At 45.6% G+C, this 20,046-nt stretch overlaps 1 protein-coding gene across 1 annotated transcript in view; it reads right to left on the bottom strand.

The window, feature by feature from the left end:
• COL4A1 (collagen type IV alpha 1 chain) overlaps positions 1-20,046 on the bottom strand; it is a 157,929-nt gene that overhangs the window by 5,084 nt on the left and 132,799 nt on the right. Inside the window, exons 41-50 of the mRNA XM_054447361.2 lie at positions 18,963-19,013; positions 16,796-16,981; positions 15,812-15,945; positions 13,333-13,405; positions 12,459-12,530; positions 10,645-10,773; positions 9,247-9,345; positions 8,013-8,225; positions 7,003-7,180; positions 1,242-1,356 (exon numbers count right to left, since the gene is read on the bottom strand). Of these exons, the coding sequence (XP_054303336.2) occupies positions 1,242-1,356; positions 7,003-7,180; positions 8,013-8,225; positions 9,247-9,345; positions 10,645-10,773; positions 12,459-12,530; positions 13,333-13,405; positions 15,812-15,945; positions 16,796-16,981; positions 18,963-19,013 (1,250 nt within the window). The remainder of the gene's footprint in view (positions 1-1,241; positions 1,357-7,002; positions 7,181-8,012; positions 8,226-9,246; positions 9,346-10,644; positions 10,774-12,458; positions 12,531-13,332; positions 13,406-15,811; positions 15,946-16,795; positions 16,982-18,962; positions 19,014-20,046) is intronic.

Here is a 20,046-nt window from a genome sequence, read left to right on the forward strand (position 1 = left end):
ATTTTTTCTACAATTGGAATAATTTACAGAAGAAAATAGCTATGAAGCCTGTCAATCAAATAAATAATGTTCATCTGTGGGTCAATTGTACAACTTGTCCATTCCTGACAGTGTGAAGATGGGACTAGGACTTCCAGTGATGATGCAGATGTGTATGTACGTGTAGGGTCATTTACTGGGAATTGGCAAATTCCGGGATAACTCTGATCTTACAAGTTCACAACTTGTATATATTCAATCGATACTGCCAACTGGGGTAATAGAATAAAATAAGCTACAATGAGTGTATCAAACAGGGGCCTTGTTTTCTGTTTCAATCGGCTTCTGTGGGGAAGGGAAGCCCTGGGGCTAGGAGAGCAGTCCTTGCCCCATGGGAAGGGTCCCAGGCAGCACCGTCCCCAGAGGGCCTTCGTGGAGGCCACAGCCAGCCCTCGGGTATTCTCTCCCTAACTCAAGCTTCTGCTTTCAAGCTCATGCATGTTGTAGTAGAATGTGTACTTCCCACGTGCAGGCTCTCTTCCTCCTTTCCCTGAAAGAGGCCTCCCCTCCGTGTAAAGAAGCTGGTCATATAGAGAAGCTGGTCACATGGAGAAGCTGGTCACATGGAGAAGCTGGTTACATGGAGAAGCTGGTTATATAGAGAAGCTGCTCATATAGAGAAACGGGTCATACACAGAAGCTGTTCATATAGAGAATCTGGTCATATAGAGAAGCTGCTCATAGAGAGAAGCTGGTCATACAGAGAAGCTGCTCAAAGACAGAAGCTGGTCATATAGAGAAACTGGTCATATGCACAAGCTGGTCCTACAGAGAAGCTAGTCATATGGAGAAGCTGGTCATATGAAGAAGCTGCTCATATAGAGAAGCTGGTTGTATGGAGAAGCTGCTTGTATAGAGAAGCTGCTCATATTGCTGGTGCTGGAACACAGCTGTAGAGCACCTGAGTGGAGCAGCCACAGGGGAGCAGAGGCCCGGGCCTGCATTTCCAGGAAGATGCTCATCCCAGCTATCTTGGCTGTGAGCAGAGGAGCGTTCTGGCTGGTGCTGGAGATCCCTGCTGTCACCAGGCAGAGCAGGCCAGGCTTCGAGGCATGCTTTGGAAGGGTACGGTTGGAGGAAGAAGGAGGGGCTTAAACATCAAGATGCAGAGAACTCCAAGGTGTGGAGGCACCAGACAGAGGCGACTATGGGGCGCAAGTGGGGCTCTTCCCGGGAAATACGGCGTCTCCCCAGACACTTACCATCACAAAAGAGTAGCCGATCCACAGCGAGGACCACCCGCTGGGGCACGGTGGGATCTGAATGGTCTGACTGTGCACGGCCATCACCATGGCGGGCGCCTCACACACAGCACACCTGGAAGTGGAGCAGAGACACTCAGCATAGCTGGGGCACAGGGCAGAGGCCGCCCTCCATGCACTGCCCCGTTACCTACACTCAACGTCCTCACTCAGTCTTTCTGGTCCAATTACATATTAAGTGGAAAACGTTGTGCCCATTGCTTAGACTCTGAGGTTTAGCACCTCCCCATTGGTTTTATAAGCCTGTCTCAGTATTAAAACATTCAATTCAAAAATAGAGCAGGATGGCTGGGAGCGGTGGCTCATGTCTATAATCCCAGCACTTTGGGAGGCTAAGGCGGGCGGATCACCTGAGGTCAGAAGTTCAAGTCCAGCCTGACCAACATGGAGGAATGCTGTCTCTACTAAAAATACAAAAAATTAGCCGGGCATGGTGGCACATGCCTGTAATCCCAGCTACTCGGGAGGCTGAGGCAGGAGAATCACTTGAACCTGGGAGGCGGAGGTTGCAGTGAGCCGAGATTGTGTCGATGCACTCCAAGCCTGGGCAACAAGAGTGAAACTCCGTCTCAAAAAAAAATTAGAGCAGGACACAGGCCTGTAGTCCTGGCTACTCGGGAGGCTGAGGCAGGACTGCCTGAGGCCAAGAGTTCAAGGCTGCAGGGAGCTATGCTCAGCCTACCTGTGGGCCACTGCTCTCCGGCCTGAGCAACATAGTGAGACCTGCCCCTAAAAAATTGTTTAAAAAATAGATCCAAGACAAGTTATTTAACCGTCTGTCTTGTAGAAGGGAAAAATAGGAGGACAAAGCTCTAACAGTGGCTCTCCTGGAGGGGCTGGGGTTACAGGCAACTTTTCTTCTTTGGGTATTTGAGCGTTTTCCAATCTTTCGACAATGAGTATGTACTTCCACAAGCACAATAAATGCTTCAGAAAAAATGCTGGTGAAATCTAAGAGCTACTCCTTCTGGAATGCAACAGTTTGTTTGAAGCTATGAATAATCTTTAGTATAAGAAATGCACTGAGTGAGTTGAGTAACTGAGACAAATAATGCATGCTTTAATGAACTTGAGGCTGAATGTCCACACGGGCCTGTTGCGGGAAACTTGTTTTTTGGTCTGCTCTCTTGGCTCAGCTGTCCAAGGTCCGAGGCTGTCAGCATCCACTGCAGCTGAAGTGACCCCCAGAGGACCCTCCCAAGGATGGGATGCCTCCCAAGCCAGGGTGATTCAGCTCAGCCTTGGGACTGCACCAGAAATAAATTAAAACAGCATAGTGTTCTGACTAAGACCCTCTCAATGAAGGGAACCCTTGATGGTGGGATAATGCTTTGTTTAAAAAAAAAATTAAACGCCAACAGTGAATAATTACATTCAAGTCACAAAATGAACAGAGGGTTAACAATGCTGATAAATGACTATAAATGGTGTTAATAATTACACCTAGTTATACTGGGACATTTGCATGAAAGTGGATCAGAAGGGGGAATAGGGCTGAATGAGTCATTTGATTTTCCATGGACTTGTGTGTGTGTGTGTGTGTGCGCGCGTGTGTGTGTGGTGTGCAATTTTCTATTTTATTCACCCAAATGCAGATGAATTAAAAGGTTCAGTTAAACAACAGTGACTGAAATTGGCCTTATACATCTGCCACCATCTGTTTGCTAGACATGAGACCTAGAAATACAGCCTGGAGGGAAGGGTTTTGTCTTTTTCAGACTGTCTCTGGGCTGAGGGATTCAAGAGTCCTGCCCCATTGCAGGCTTAAAGAGCTGTGTGATTCCTTCAAATTCACATAGCCAAATTCTCCATATTGCATATGAAGAAACTAAGGCCAGGCTTAGTTCTGTCCAAGACAGAACTAAAATGCAGTTCTCCTTGCTCTCAATCCAGCAGTCTTTTCATCAGAGCAATTAGCAATCAGTATTTATCTTGTGAGTCTTGTTTGCAGAAAGCTAGAAAGTACTTAGAAAATTGTGCCCTACTATCAGGATGAAAGCAGTACAATTGCCACCTTTTCTGCTCAAAATGAAGGCTTTTGTGTCATTTGCTGTTTCCAAGATTTAGCTTTCGGACCTCCCTAAAGGGAAGAGCTGAGAAGGAACCCGTAAGTCCTGAGAAGTCGTGGAAACCGCTAAGTTCAGTAACCATGGAAACCATGTCTGCTCAGAGACAGGGACAAAGGGGCAGCCTCTCTGCGAGAGGGAAGTAGAGGCAGACTTGATGCAAAGGCAGCGGCTTCAAGTACATGCCTGGGAAGGTCCCTTCATGCTGAGCTTCGATGTGTCAACTAACAGAAAGACATAAAATTCTGGAAATGTAAAGTCCTGGGACATTTCAGGACTTTCTGGTCCAATGACATGTTAAGTGGGAAATGCTGTACCCATTGCTTAGACTCTAAGGTTTAGCACCTCCCCGTTGGCTTTATGAGCTCATCTCAGGATCAAAACATACAGAAACTTAGACTCTTGGTGCTCAAAGACCAGGGGTGTTTCACTGAGAGGAATGCGTCACAGAGAAATGCTGGTCTCAGACACACAGCTTCTCTGAGACCTGTTTTTGGACTACCACCAAGGCATGCCAGAGCTCCTGTCAAGGAGCTCTGAATCAAGGTCAAATGTCAACATTGCCAAGAAAGTAAACAGGAAACATATCAATGGATAGTCTTTTTCTACCTGTTGTGTAAAGGAAGCTAAAAAAAGAAACCCACAAAAGTTGTTACTTTTCCTTCTAGTTATCAGGCATGGTTCTGAGCAATAAAAGTCTCAAAACAGTCAATATCTGGCAGCCACTGGCACAGGTGAAGTATTGCCTGCATTCTGAAAAGCGCCATTCTGGAAGTGTAATGAATGATATTCTCCATTTCAAGACATATAAAATAAGTTTTCTTATAGCTCAAAAAAAATCAAAGAAAACTGTCAGTAGATATTTTACGTAAGGGGATCAAAGATCTAAGATTTTCCTACATAGGAGGCGCCTTCCAGCCCTCTGATCCATGGTCCCACGTGGCATAGCTCTCTCACTAAACTGTCATCTGCCAGGACCTGCCTGGCACATAACCCTGGTCTTCCCCCAAACAGGGCATGTTCATCTAATGAAAGGAGTTGGGCCAAAGGCACAGCCTGGGGCAGCTGGGCAGGAGCTCCAGGGGTGACTCCAAGCATTTGCTTCCCTTTTCCCTTTTCTCTTGAATACAGGGCACTTCCTAGCTGATACTGCTACATCTTTCTTCATATTCAAAGACTGCTGATTTCTTTAAAGGGAATATAAAAAACTTTTTATCTTTTTTATCATTTATTATCTTAATATGTAAAAAGTAAAATTACAGAATAGCTTCTTAGTCAAATGAATTTGTTCACTGGCCACTTTCCTATTATTTCTGAGTATTTCTAAGCAATAAACTTTTTTTCTTTTGAGACAGAGTTTTGCTCTTATCGCCCAGGCTGGAGTGCAATGGTGCGATCCTGGCTCACTGCAACCTCCGCCTGCTGGGTTCAAGCAATTCTCCTACCTCAGCCTCCCGAGTAGCTGGGATTACAGGCATGTAACACCACACCCAGCTAATTTTTGTATTTTTAGTAGAGATGGGATTTCACCATGCTGGCCAGGCTGGTCTCGAACTCCTGACCTCAGATGATTCACCTGCCTTGGCCTCCCAAAGTGCTGGGATTACAGGCATGAGCCACCATGCCCAGCCTGGGTCTGCTTGTCTATTTAAGTTATTAATGAATTTTTTTTTACTGATTTACCTATAGCAACTTCTTATCTCAGGTAATCCGCTCACCTCAGCCTCCCAAAGTGCTGGGATTACAGGCGTGAGCCACTGTGCCTGGCCAGCAATAAACTTTTAATGAGAAGGAAAGAGGCAAAGAGAGGACAGTCATGTTATTTTCAGTCATAATAACTTCAGTTTCCCATCTTACTTCCTATCAGGGAGGCTCCTAGGGCCTGAAAACATACTTCAGATATTAGTGCGGATAAACACTTAAGGGAGATCGCTCAGTCAAACACATGCATTTTCAATGGGTACAATATCACCCAAGGGAGCAAAAATTGGTGGAACTGGGAGTGTGTGTATTGTTGTATAACTTTTTATGTATAAAGCTGTATAATTTTATGTATACAGCACAGATATACATACAATACACAAACAGAGGAGATACACAGTATGTCTGCGGTATTACAATTTCATAGGGGCCCCCTCACACCCATTGGGATGGCTACTATCAAAAAGGCAGAAAACAACACGTGAAAACAACATGTGCTGGTGAGGACGTGGAGCAACTGGGACCCTGTGGGCTGTGGCAGGAATATAAAGGGTGCGGCCACTGTGGAAAACAGCATGGAGGTTTCTCAAATAACTAAAAATAGAATTAACTAACAATAGAATTACCATATGATCCCACAATTCCACTTCTGGGTATACATCCAGAAAAATTAAAAGCAGGCTCTCAAAGAAATATTTTCACACCCATGTTCATAGCAGCATTGTTCACAATAGCTGAGGTGTGGACAAAACCCAAGTGTCCATTGACAGAGGAATGGAGAAACAAAACGTGGCACCTATGCACAATGAAATATTATTTGGCCCTAAGTATGAAAGAAAACCTATCACATGCTATAATGTAGATGAACCTTGAGGACATTATGCTGAGTGAAATAGGCCAGTGACAAAAGGAAAAATACCGTATGATTCCACTTATATGAGGTGTCTACAGGGGTCAAATTCACAGGGACAGAAAGTAGAATGGGGGTCACCAGAGGCTGGGAGGAGGGATGTGGAGTCAGTGTTTAATAGGGACGGAGTTTGAGTTTGGGAAAATAAACAAGTTCTGGAGACGGATGGTGGTGATGGTTAAACAACAATGCAAATGTACTGAACTGTAATGCCACTGAACTGTGCACTGAAAAATTATTAAGATGGTAAATGTTACGTTATGTCCATTTTACCAAAATTAAAAATAATTTTTAAAAAAATTCATAGGGGCAGGGATGATTCAGAAAACAATGTCTTAAAAGGCTCCTTGGGGAAGCTATTACTTTTTTAAAAAGAAAGATTGAGAAACACTGTTCTAACGCTTGCTGAAGAATCAAGTGGCATCACTTTGCTCATAAGAGGAAAGGCAACCACCACAGTGAGTCAGGTAAAATATAAATTATCTCTGCAAGGCTGGCATTATCTCACCATGGTTTTGCACCATAATTTTAAAAGAGAATAACTGACTCTTTTTTCTTTTTGAGACAGGTTCTCACTCTGTTGCTCAGGCAGGAGTGCAGTGGCGTGGTCTCGGTTCACTACAGCCTCAACATCCCAGGCTTAAGTGATCCTCCTACCTCAACCTCCCTCGTAGCTGGGACCACAGGCTCACGCCATCACGCCCAGCTAACTTTTGTATTTTTTGTAGAGATGAAGTCTCGTCATGTTGCCCAGGCTGGTCCTGAACTCCTGAGCTCAAGCAATCCTCTCGCCTCAGCTTCCCAAAGTGTTGGGATTATGGGCATGAGCCACTGTGCCCAGCCAACTGACTTTTATGTCAAATAATTTTTATGGTAGATTTCCATTACAAAACTCGGATATCACAAATAATAAGCTAAATGGCAATGGATTGAACGTTTTGGAGAAAAATAGAAAACATGCTTGTCCAGACTAGAGACTTTTCCTCTTCAGTTTTGCATTTGTTCCTACAAATGCTCGACTCACCTACTAATAAATGGTCTTATGTTGTCCCCCGTGATGGGTGCCATTGACATGGGCATGGGCTCGGGGGTGGACAGCCAGTACGAATAGTCATTTCGTGATGCAAAGTTGCACACGTTGTTAATATTGCAGAACAGGAAGGGCATTGTGCTGAACTTGCGCAGGCAGCTGCCGGCCGTGCCTAGACAAGGAAGAAGACAATGTGAGATGTTTTCTTTATAATTCACAATCTATCTCTATGTAAACTGGATTTCAGCTGGACAACAAGCAAAAACATATAATCAACATAATCACTGAAATTGAAATGTATAAAGGATTATGTAGGACATTTTTGATGAAAGGAAACAAAACCAGTTTACCAGCACAAAGAAACCTTTTCCTAAAGCTGAATTCTAGAAGGAACTTAACACATGGTTCATTATACAATGGATAGTAACAAATTGGGCAATGTCTTTAACAACAGTTTTGCAGAAAATGCAGAGATGCTCTTTCTATAGCAGCTTGCTGATTCTAACCCTGATAAAAGTTAAAGGGGCAGAGAAAATTAAAACACAGTTTGGTGGAGGATATCTGGGTCAGATTAAGATAATGAGGACAGATATGTAGCTTTCTGCTGATCTAAACTAGAGGAGCAGAGCTCAGCAGCCGTAGAGAATTTCAGACAGGATAACGTGGACATTTTTTTTACAAAGAGCAATGGTTAAGCTGCATCAATGCAAATCGTTAAGTGCAGTCCAGGAATCTTGATCCTACTTGATAATTTGAAGATGAGATCTAAAGTTTTATTAATTTAAAGATTTTCGAAGATTCAGTCTCCACATTTCTTGGCTTGCCATTAGTAATACTGCAGCTGTTGAACCGATTGTTTGTAATCAATGGAGGGAAATGAGGCCGGGCCGCTTTTTCACTGGCTACTGCCCTCACTGCAGCAGCAGAGGCGAGTCCAGCACTGCGCACCGAAGGCACTCAACACACCTACACTGAATGAATGCACGGATCTGCAGGCTTCTTACCCAGGTCCTGGCCATGGGCCCGTTCATTGCCTTGCACGTAGAGCAAAGAGTACCCATGGTAAAGAATTTTGGTCCCAGAAGGACACTGTGGGTCATCTATTGTTTGACTGTGCCTGGTCACAAGGAAGCCGTGATCAACAGATGGGGTGCCTGGGGGCCCCATGGATCCTGGCAACCCATCGGGGCCTGGTGGACCTGGAAATCCTCTTGGACCTGGAAGATAGGAGACAAATTAGTTTCCCTAATTGCAAACATGCTCCCCTAAAGGCTTTCAAAATCATTTTTCTCCAAAGAGTTTTTAATATTTTTTATTTCCACAAAGTATCCTACCTATTCATGTTACCAAAAAAGTCTAAAAAGAATGCATGGCTAACTAAATACAGCAGCCTGCCTCCTGCATGGTGTCTTAACTTTTTCTTTTTACCTACCACCTCAAGATATTTTTATAAGCACAGTTCTTGGTGCAGAGCAGATGCTTGAACAATTTAGTTCAACGAATATATGACATATATGAAAATGGATACATGAATAAATGAAAATAAATGAATGATGTGACTCTGTGCATGTCATTCACATGGAATCGTGGGGCTCCTGTTGGGGAGGACTATCATAGAATTATTAAACAACCTCCTCTTAAGGTGTTTTCTCTTCCATAGCAGCCCAAAGCCTGCGTATGGAAATGGAGCAGTAAGGGACCTCGCAGGCAAGGCCTGCTTCTGTCCCCTCTCTAATTGTGCCATGTGCCAAAGTGTGCCCAGGTCTGCTGGGCTGAGCTCTTTGTTAAATTAGTCAGTGGCCTCAGCCTTTTGCATCATAGCCTTCACGGGACACTCAAGTGTCCCTTCTCCTAAGGAAGCAGACCAAGTTCATCCCATGCCTTTGGGCCAATGCTGGCATTATTTTCATTTCTACTTCCCTTGTCCTTTGCTGAAATAGAATTTTCATAGCTGCAGCTCACATCCCAGTTAGGAAACCACATGGGTCACCACTATTGGCTGCCTTTCAACAACATCTGGGAAATGTACACTTTGATCAATATCTGTCTCTACACAGAAAAAAGGACACTTCTTTAGCTCTTCTATTTGATCTTATTTCTTCTAAGAAACAGACTTCTTCGGAAATCTGTCAAGTAATATATCCAACTTCATTCTGCCATTTCCCCATGCCTGGGTCTGCTCCTTCTATCCCAAAGATCCTGGTCGGGTGTAATTAGGTTGGAAGTCTGGCAACCTACCAGTAGGCCCAGCAGGTCCCATCTCTCCTTTCTGGCCAGGGGCACCGTCAAACCCAGGAATACCTGGAGGTCCAGGTATACCCACCAATCCTGTAACACCTGAGGCAGAGGAAAAATAATTTATGATCCCGTACGGCAGTAAGCTGTATCTCTTTCTTCCCTTCTTAAATGTCCTTTTCAGTGTTCAAGGAGCCAAGCATAAAGTCTCACCGCAAATGAGAACGTTTTCTTGGACAGCCAGGAGTTGCTTCCCACAAAGTCGAGTACAGACTTTGCAGAAGCAGCTGGATATTCATATGGGGGTGTGTGTTTGGGCACTTTGTTCTGAGTTCTCCCTGGTTTCTTGCTGTTTGGCAGATTGGTTTGGAAAAGGCAGGTGATGTGGAGGGAATGAGAGACTGGATAACTTCCTCTCTCAGCCATATACTGGGGTCTCAATTTTTAGGCAACAGATATACCAACATGGATAGTTTGTTTGCTTTCATGTACATAGCTTATTCTTCTTCTTTCTTTCTTTCTCTTTTTTTTTTTTTTTTTTTTTTTTGAGACAGGGTCTCGCTCTGTCACCCAGGCTAGAGTGCAGTGGTGTCACCACTGCTCACTGCAGCCTCGACCTCCCGGGCTCAAGCGATTCTCCTACCTCAGCCTCCCGAGTAGCTGGGACTACAGGTATGCACCACCACACCTGGCTAATTTTATCATTATTATTTTGTAGACACAGACTCTCCCTATGTTGCCTAGGCTGGTCTTGAACTCCTGGGCTCAAGTGATCCTCCCCTCTCAGCCTCCCAAAATGCTGGCATTACATAGGTGTGTCCCAGTGAGCCTGGCTAGCTTATTCTTAAGTATCTTTAAATTTTCATTGATGCTTTCAACTTTAAATGTTTTCATTCTCCTTTATTTCCCACCCACTCCTTATCAGTAGCTCTTGAAATAGGAGATGTGTAGCTCAAATAAGCAGAAGACTATGTTAGGGTTTGGGGAAATAACAGAGAATTGTACAGACAGTGCCAATCAGGCAGCGCTCCTGGGGGCATGGATGGAGAGCACCGATTTTTACCATTCCAGGTTGCTACGTGCCACCCCCATCTGGAGCGGGAGGCAGGAGGGGGAAAGGTAATGATCTGGTTCTTTGAGCCCATGTTTTTCTAACTGAACACAGATGTGTTGTTATGTGTTCCTCTAGCTTTTCTTGGATTTTCTTCTGGATTTTTTTAGGTCCCTTTAAAAATGTCATAGGTTTTGATATGCATTGAAGGGAGGTAAGAAACTCATATTCATATGTGTGTGTATAATCTTTACCCAGAAACTTATTTTAAATACATGGGTGAGGAGGAACTCTGACCACTGCCCCTCTGGGCTCCCCATATCACCCCTGCACAGGCCAAGCCTTCTCACCTTGCTGGCCTTTCGGGCCTGGAAGTCCCTGAAGCCCTTTCAGCCCTGGGGGGCCCTCAGGACCAGGGAGCCCGGGCTCCCCTTTGATGATGTCGTAAGGACCTGGGGGTCCAGGAGGACCCGGGAGACCTGTGGGAATAGGGAAGGCATTGATCAATTTCACTGTCCACATACTGGGGCGGAAACAACTTTAGAAGGAGAGTCCCGGGTGAAGCTACCCAAATGGAAGGTACTTCTCAAAGGTAAAGTCATTATCAAAACCCAGGTAATCGGATCTTCACAAAACATGTCCAATCTGCACATCTTTATTATTTAACCTGAAATCCTGAACTCTCGGGCAAAGGCATTGGGGCATCAGTGTAACTTCCCACTGCATTCTGGGCTCTGGGACCCCTGACAACTGCCCTGCAGCCTCATGCCAGCCCTCCCAGCAGGGAGAGAAGCTTGTTCTTCCCAGGCAGCCCCCGCTTCTGACGTGGAGAGTGCCACTCTGTGATTAGGACATTTTTCCCACACTCATCTGAAACCTGCCTTACTGTATAGTATCACACTGGTCCTGATCTTTGAGTGATGAATGAACTTAATCCTTCTTCTGCATGACAAGTCTTGGCATGTGGTAAGAACCACACAAAGTGCGAGGTCCCCTCGGCCTCCCCGTCTTCAGCCCAACACCCTCAACTCTCCCTCCCCTTCCACACACCCTCCCTCCCCTTCCACACACCCTCCCTCCCCTTCCACACACCCTCCCTCCCCTTCCACACACCCTCCCTCCCCTTCCTCACACCCTCCCTCCCCTTCCACACACCCTCCCTCCCCTTCCTCACACCCTCCCTCCCCTTCCTCACACCCTCCCTCCCCTTCCACACACCCTCCCTCCCCTTCCACACACCCTCCCTCCCCTTCCACACACCCTCCCTCCCCTTCCACACACCCTCCCTCCCCTTCCACACACCCTCCCTCCCCTTCCACACACCCTCCCTCCCCTTCCTCACACCCTCCCTCCCCTTCCACACACCCTCCCTCCCCTTCCTCACACCCTCCCTCCCCTTCCACACACCCTCCCTCCCCTTCCTCACACCCTCCCTCCCCTTCCACACACCCTCCCTCCCCTTCCTCACACCCTCCCTCCCCTTCCACACACCCTCCCTCCCCTTCCACACACCCTCCCTCCCCTTCCACACACCCTCCCTCCCCTCTCCTTCCTTGGGTTCCACTTCTCCGGGCATGTGGTTTCTCATTCTCTCTCCCAAAACATGGTTTTGAAAATTAAATGATGCCCTAGAAATATGGTCTGCTCTTAAGAGGAAGCAGGATGAATACTGTGCTTAAACCATTCCCTTTTGAGATGATCTGGTTTTCGGCGCCCTTCATGCTGTGGGCTCCTACCGGTGGAGAAGCCAACAGCACCTTTCCCAGGAAGAATTCTTCACTGTGCAGCAGGAATGCACTCCGTCTCTAAGTGCAAGATTGATTTTCTTTCCTATTATAACTTTCAGTGGTTGATTTCAGGCTAACTTTAGAGCCTTGGGAAGTTTCTGAATTCTGAGCCTGTCAGCGAGAACCTCAGCCACCCCTCCTCCCCTGGAGTTCCCTCAGTCCTGGATTTATCAGATTCTATTTCCAGACAAGTTGCTGGTTAAAATGTCTACTACAGGAATCTTGACTCGCTGCAAAGAATTCTCAATCAACTGTTTTTAATAATTTTTGAGTCATTTCACATATGAAAAACCAAACAGCCCAATTCTGTGCATTCCTGGCTTTTACATTTTCACAAAGCACCAGTAAGGCACCCACAGATCAACAAACTCTCCTACCTTTAGCTCCCGGGACACCCTGATCGCCTTGATCACCTTTAATTCCCTGGAGGCCAGGAAGACCTTTTGGACCTAAAAGCAGAGGGAAAGCATTGTCTTGTACACAATTCCCAATGATATACAAATATGTGTGTGTGTATCTCTAGTGCACACACATACATGTACACAAATGTATAAATAAATGCATATACACACATATACTCATATATACACATTCACACACCTGCTTATGCATGCACACATATACACATAAACATATATGCACACATAGACAGTGAACAAATTTCCAATTTATCTTCAAGGAAGAAAACAGCATTATTTCTGGTCACGTGTGTAAAACTTTTAATGAAACTCTTTTTTCTAGAACCCAGAAGCTACATTTTTATAAGCATGCAGCCAACTGTAAAATGATCCACTAGTGGAGGGACAGAGGGCACTGTTTTTGGTCCCGATCTGATTCACACGTCCCCAGTTGGACCACAAGACACCTTGAGGCTGCGACCTGTTTTATTTGCCTTTCACGTGTATCTGACTCAGCAGTAAAAACTGCAGTGCCTGGGAGCTGGTAAGCAGCCCAAAAATGTGTGTTTAATACATGAATAAATTAATGAATAGCCCAAATCCATGACTTCTTATTGAGATGTTAATGATCCACTGATTCTTAATAAGAAAATCAGAATGTCTTTACACTGGCATCCATAAGATTATACAAATTGGGCTGCCACACAGAAATGCCATTTTTAATTTGAAGAGAACAGTATCTCGTGCTATAATGGCACCGGTGCTATCAGTGCTAAAGTGCCCAAGGCTAGCAAGCTCTTCATACAGCATCTGCTGCTGCAAAGGCTGTGCAGCAAGGCCTGTGCTGTCTTACCTTGAAATCCTGGAACTCCTGGAGGCCCCATATCACCCTTAGAGCCTGTGATTCCTGGAGAGCCACCAATACCCTAGACACACAAAGAGGAGGTTGGGAATTGTTCAGGATATGCAGGTTAAGTCTCTCCAGTAACCTGCTAGTTGGAAAACTGAAACAGCCCCTCAATGTTTTGCAAAGCACATTTGTGAACAAATGGTGCCTTGTGGTTTCTTAAATGATAGAATAACAACACCTTTGCATGTGCCTCAATCAGGAAGCTGGAAAGTAAAAGCATTTGTTTCCCTCCATGTGTCTCCTCTGCTTGTCCATCCACAGGGGAAGCTCCTGAGGAGCAGGCAAATGTCCCGCCCTTGCCACCTCCAGCTCACAGCACAATTCCATAGACAGAGCCAGGGCCCCCTCAACACCTGTGACGGCAACATAGCCATCCAGCACCAGCCAACGAGCTTTTCTGAAAACTTTCCCCTTAACCCTCAAGTGCAGTCAGTTTTCTTTAGAATTAGTTTCATATCTTATCTGAAAACTGATTTTAAATATGCAAAGAAAATTAAGAAATGCTAAAGAACGAGTATTTTCCGTTACAGTATGGCAATATTAGTGTATTTTAAAATAGGGGCTCATTTTCTTTCCATTTCAACACAGTTGTTCCTTTCTCTAGTCGTGGACAGCAACACGTAACAAGTTGTTTTATTTCTTATGTAGATTTGTCTCTTAGCCTTATTTTAAAAGTGTCGAACCAAAATAACATGAACAAATATATAAGTATATAAACATATATACAAACACATATTTATACATAAGTATGTATATAGAGACAGACAGACACTGATTGGCACCAGGAATGGGGTATATTGCTTTTTCTTTCTTTTTTTTTTTTGAGACAGAGTCTTGCTCTGTCACCCAGGCTGGAGTGCAGTGGCACCATCTCGGCTCACTTCAGTCTCTGCCTCCTAGGTTCAAGCAATTCTCCTGCTTCAGCCTTCCAAGTGGCTGGGATTACAGGCACGAGCCACCATACTAACTTGTGCATTTTTAGTAGAGACAGGGTTTTGCCATGTTGGCCAGGCTGGTCTCAAACTCCTCACCTCAGGTGATCTGCCCACCTCGGCCTCCCAAAGTGCTAGGATTACAGGCGTGAGCTACCAGGCCCAGCCGGGAATGGGGTATATTTCTATGTTACTGAGGAATAAAAGTGGGAATACATAAATATTTGACAAATTACCTACACTTATCATTACTGGAAAACTGCAATATAGCAATAGGGGCCCAAAAATACATTCACATACACATTTGCTATACTGTGGAGATACGCACACAGCTTTGAGGACAGGGAATGGGTAAACATGACTGTTGCTACTCCTTATAGCCAGTTCTGTGTAATTATTTATAAGCATTTCATAACTTACTGATTCAGAAGTAAATCAGCACCATGTATTGTTTTGCACCCAGCAAGCTTAGCTATTCTGTATCCATCCTTGAGAAAGTAGTCTGATGACTCTAAGATATGTCTCTGCTGCTGATGAGCAGTTCAAAGCTTTCCCTTTAAGGGAGAACATGTGTTGACTTACAGAAGAACCCCGCTTGCTCCAACATAACTGCAGAGGTCTGTCTCAAATCCCTCCTGTTCCCGATCTCCCCTGACGTACTCTGTCTTTCTCCTAATGTGTGTTAGAGAGAGAGAGACAAACAGACAGATGGAGACAGAGAGAGGAAACAGAGAGACAGACACAGAGAATAAAGCTCTGCTAATCCAGCTATTTGAATGAGCAAGCCACGTAAACACAATCCTTTAGCCATGGATGTGGTTAAGCTAAAAATCAAACCAAAGATCCATGACCACCACTAAGAAGGGCTATATATTCAGGTGCAGCAAAGAGCCAAAGTTAAGTCACACACACACACACACACACACACACACACACAAGGCTGCTGGTCACTCATCGCACCCTGAGATGTGCTCTTCTGAAGGCTTGTCTGAGTCACCACTTAGTCTCTGTATCTGGATCAGGGCAGTAAAGAGAGATGGAATATTGCTGGTTATCTTTTATGACTTGAACTGTTCAACTGCAATTCCCAGTCCTCCTGCCAGTCCTAAGAGATGGCTGGGCTAGTTTGACAGAATTGTTCTTTGCAAAACAACATTGGCTTGCTTTTTACATTGAGTTTGTAAATAGGTCTTAACTTTAGGCATTGAGCCATCATTTCCAGCAGCATAACATTTCCCCTTTATGGTTCTTGGAAAACTGGATTGTAAAAAAATGTTACAATAGTTTCCTACTCTGATGCCAATAAAGATGTGGGTTACTGGCAAGAAAGAAAGAAAGAACTGATTTAGTGGGGATGTGGGAGTGTAACACACACACACACACACACATATATATACACATACACAATACATACACACATAGACACGTATGAATACTTATGGCCAGAAAAGACTCTTCTAAAAGTAAAAATCTACAAATTAATAACTCACAGGCATGCCCTGGAATCCAGGGTCTCCCTTGGGCCCTGGGACACCGGGTGCTCCTGGCCAGCCTGGATTTCCTTTGTCACCTTTAACTCCATCAATCCCAGGAAGCCCTGGAGGCCCCATAGGTCCCGGAAGTCCTAATGGAAGAGAAGAAAGCCACACATTTGGGGTTAAATATGCACAAGTGTCCCTGGGCTGTGGGGCTATCAATACTGCCACCCACGGCCCCTCACTGATACAACACTGGACCAACAGTGAGAACCCCTGAGACAGAAATCGAGGCAGGTCCAGGAAGGAAGGAAGGAAGGAGGGAGGGAGGGAGGAAGGGAGGAAGGGAGGGAGGGAGGGAATAGAAACACCACTATCTCTGATACAACACTGGACCAACAATGTGAACCCTTGAGAGAGAAATTGAGGCAGGTCTGGGAAGGAAGGAAGGGAGGGAAGGAGGGAGGAAGGAAGGAAGGGAGGGAGGGAGGGAGGGAGGGAGGGAGGAGGGGAGGGGAAGGGAAAGAGGGAGGGAGGGAGGGAGGGAGGAAGGAAGGAAAGAAGGAAGGAAGGAAGGAAGGAAGGAAGGAAGGAAGGAAGGAAGGACAGACATAGAAATGCCACTGTCTCCATGTCCAAAATGGCCGGTGGTCAGTGGTGCCTGGGCATCTGTGCTACCCCTACAGGGGTCTTCGGCAGAACCCACAAGTGGGCCCAAGTTCTGCGCTGGTTTAAGTCAAACGCCACCGATGGGGCATGCATCCAGGCTTGTCCAATCATTTCCTTTCTTGCATCTCCCTAATTACTTAAATTCCTTGACAGAAAGGATACAAGAAAAGCTTTGACTCGATGGGGGCCAAACAATTTCAAGCTGTAATAAATGCTGCAGACTTCTAAATAAAAAAGCTCAATTGAGAATTTAACTATTTCTTTTACACTATTTCCTTTTGTGAATTCTGTCCCAGTCCCCAGCCCTGGCCCCTGGTGAGATGCCCTTACCTGGCAGGCCAGGCTGGCCCTGAGGTCCACGGTCTCCTTTGGGCCCCTCCGTGGCATGGCCTGGGGATCCCGGTAACCCCGGCTGTCCCTGGGGCCCTGGAGGACCCATGAATCCTTGCTCTCCTTTGGATCCAGGAATTCCTGGGCTCCCAGCTAATCCTGGGAAACCCACCTCACCCTTTGAACCTAAACAAGAAAAACAGTTTGAGGTGATGGGAAACGCAGCAGCAGAACAGTAATCTCCGGCGTGGACGGCAGAGATGGGACGAGGCATGCCTCGTCCTGCAGGTACCGCTCAGAGGGGGCTTCCAGGGACACCAGTGGAAACTGCAGCAAGGGCTCTGATCCCTCCTTCTCTTTAATAACACACTAGAATCCGACCATGGCCTGGCTGGAAAAAGAGCTCAGAATGCTAGGAACCTGGCTATCGTTTTCATACTTCTCAAAAGACATATTCTATGGCAGAGGCATCTGAATTGTGTTTAAAGACATCTGCAGCAACTGCACTGCTAAACCAAAGCCTCACTCCATCAGCACATGAATGGGCTGGACAAGCCAATCATGTTATATCCATACAGGGGGACACTACTCAGCCATAGAAAGAAGTGAGCAACCACTGGGCTGGATCTCAAACTAATTATGTCGTGGGAGAGTAGTCAGGCTGAAAAGACTACAAAGTGTATGGTTTTATTTTTGTAAACTGCCAGAAAATGCAAACTAACCTAGAGGACCAGAAGGCAGATAGATGGATGGTTGCTTGGGGACTGGGGAGAGGGCAGGAAGCAGGGATTATGAAGCCACAGAGGAGACTTTTAGGGGAAGGCTTTGCTTGCTATCTAGAATGTGGGGATGTTTTCACGGTGTAGACCTATGTCAGCCTTATCAAATTGTACACTTTAAATATCTGTAGTGTATTACCTGTCAGTGAAACTTCAACAGAGCAGGTTTAAAAAATTAAAAAGTAACAGCTTGTAGGAAAAAAAAATTCCATGTTTAGTTTGAAACATAGTATCCAAATCTTACCAATAAAAATGCCAAAATTCTAAGGTTATTTCAAGAACAAAGGAAAAGGGAATGAAACGGGGTCAAGACCTAAAGTGGTCATTTGGGATTCTCTTCTCCTGGGGATTCTCCCTGATACTTCACACAGCAATGAGTGGAAAACGCAAGGTGCTGTGTAGAGTTTGTGCAGGGGCAGTGCAGCATGTCAGAAGGAGTGTGCAGGATCACATGGCAAGGTAGGAAAGGCAGGGCAGGAACAGCCCACAGCGACCCCTTGAGCAGGTGCATTTGCAAGGGGCTCTGTGTTTGATGGAGTCTGTGAGTTAAGGGAGAGGGAAGTGTCCATTCCCAAGGCAGCCCACCTGGCACCAGGCCATCCTTCTCAACCCTGGGGTTCCCAGTGTCATACCACAGGCCTGCCAAGGAAACACTCTGGGCTGGTCTTGGGGAGAACCACGGGGTGGGAGAAACAGCACCTCCGTGCCCCTGCTCCTTCTCAGCTGAAGTCCAAGGCCTTCCAGGGCTTTCTGAATCCTCCCACTGAGTGAGATCACTCAGCCAGCCCAGCCACCTGCCATAAGCATGCCCATGGATGCTGTGTGTGAGCTCCTGGCCGCGGCCACCTGTGGCTTCTCTTCAGTGTCGTGCAGCTCACATGCCTTGTGTTTTCTGTGTCCCCTTTGCTTTCCCATAAAATGCTCAGCTCTCTGAGAGAAGAGACTGCCTTCCCAAGCTCCTGGCCAACTCTCAGCTTCACTTAGTACTGAGCACATCATGGCTGCGCAGGGCATGTTTTTGTCTCATGGCGTGTGCTACATACTGTCCTGCATTCACATAAGTGTAACCAGTTCTAGAACGTCCGAATTTCAATATTCTGATGACCTTCTAGGCATAAAAATGACAGGGGTCTCCCCTCTCTGCTGGATTTTTATAAAATTAGTCCAAGTAAAAGATAATTCTGATCATAATGTACTGCACACCATTTTGATCCATTAATTAGAAGGGAACCACATGTGTCTTGCAGGCATTGACCTCTGGGCCCAGCACCCATCCTCCATCCAGTTGCTGCCTGGCCAACAGGGATGGGGCTTCATCCTGAAGACACTGCCCCTTGTTCTGCTAATCAGGCAGCAGCGGTTGGTTGAAAAGGAAGAGCAAAGATTACCTTTGTCTCCTTTGGCCCCTGGAAACCCTGGGAATCCTCTTCCTGGTAGACCTATAAGATGAGGGTAAAATGCAATGTTTTTCTTTACTTAATCCATCTGCAGGTACAACACAAAGCACTATCAACTCTGCAATAATACTATGTATATTTGTGGAGTACATAGATATTAGTTAATTGCACCCTTGTAATAAAATGATATTGCTACAGTTTTATAAGATACCCTTGACTGGATGTTCCTAATTTAGTACTTTTTCCTAAGTACCTTTCAGCTCAGAACCATCATGGCATTTAGCACAAACGATCTGTGCAAATGAGTATTTGTTTCCTGCTGCCGTCTGGAGATGAGCAAATGGGATTCTCAGACAACCATCCGCTAATTGCTATTCTCAGGGAGGTGGGGAGAGCCAAAGAGATTTGGGGCAACAGATGCTGGGGAGACAACAAATGTCAGCAAAGGACTTGAGGGAAGATTCAAATCGGGGGAAAGGAGTGCAGGGGTATTTTTATGAATTGTTTGTATAGAAAAACAAATGTATATAATATAAAGTTATGGAATGAAAAAAATGAACTTAAGAAAGAGGCCAGCACCAATAGCTGTGGAAGCTCTTGGTGGTCCTCCCAGTGTCCCCCCGAGTCAGGGGTAACCTGCTTCACATGGTGTGTTTATCTCTCTCTTGCATTAAATACGAATATTACTGTATATGTGATTGTCATCAGCCCACCAGTGATAGGAGCAGACTTAGGGGCCAACCAATATTTCCAACCATTTCCCCTCAAATGGGGAATTGCTGGGCAAAGAAAAGAGTTTTGTTTTGCTTTGCTTTGTTTTGTCATAGGAACCACAAGGGAAATGGAAAGTGTTCTAACAGCAGTATTTTATGTGTCTCTGACTCACCACTGAGAGCTCAGGTTATTTCAGGGAAAGATGCCCTCAGTATTTATGGGATAATAAATCCCCCTTCCCTTCTTCCCCTCCTCTCATCCCATTCTACTCCACACATCCACATCAGTGTTTAAGTAGTTGCAGGGATGTGCAGTCTAGGGGCCACTCTGTGCCCAGCTTTGTTCACTGAACACAGGCAGT

Source organism: Pongo pygmaeus, chromosome 14 (genome assembly GCF_028885625.2).
Source record: "Pongo pygmaeus isolate AG05252 chromosome 14, NHGRI_mPonPyg2-v2.0_pri, whole genome shotgun sequence".
Taxonomy (NCBI): Eukaryota; Metazoa; Chordata; class Mammalia; order Primates; family Hominidae; genus Pongo; species Pongo pygmaeus.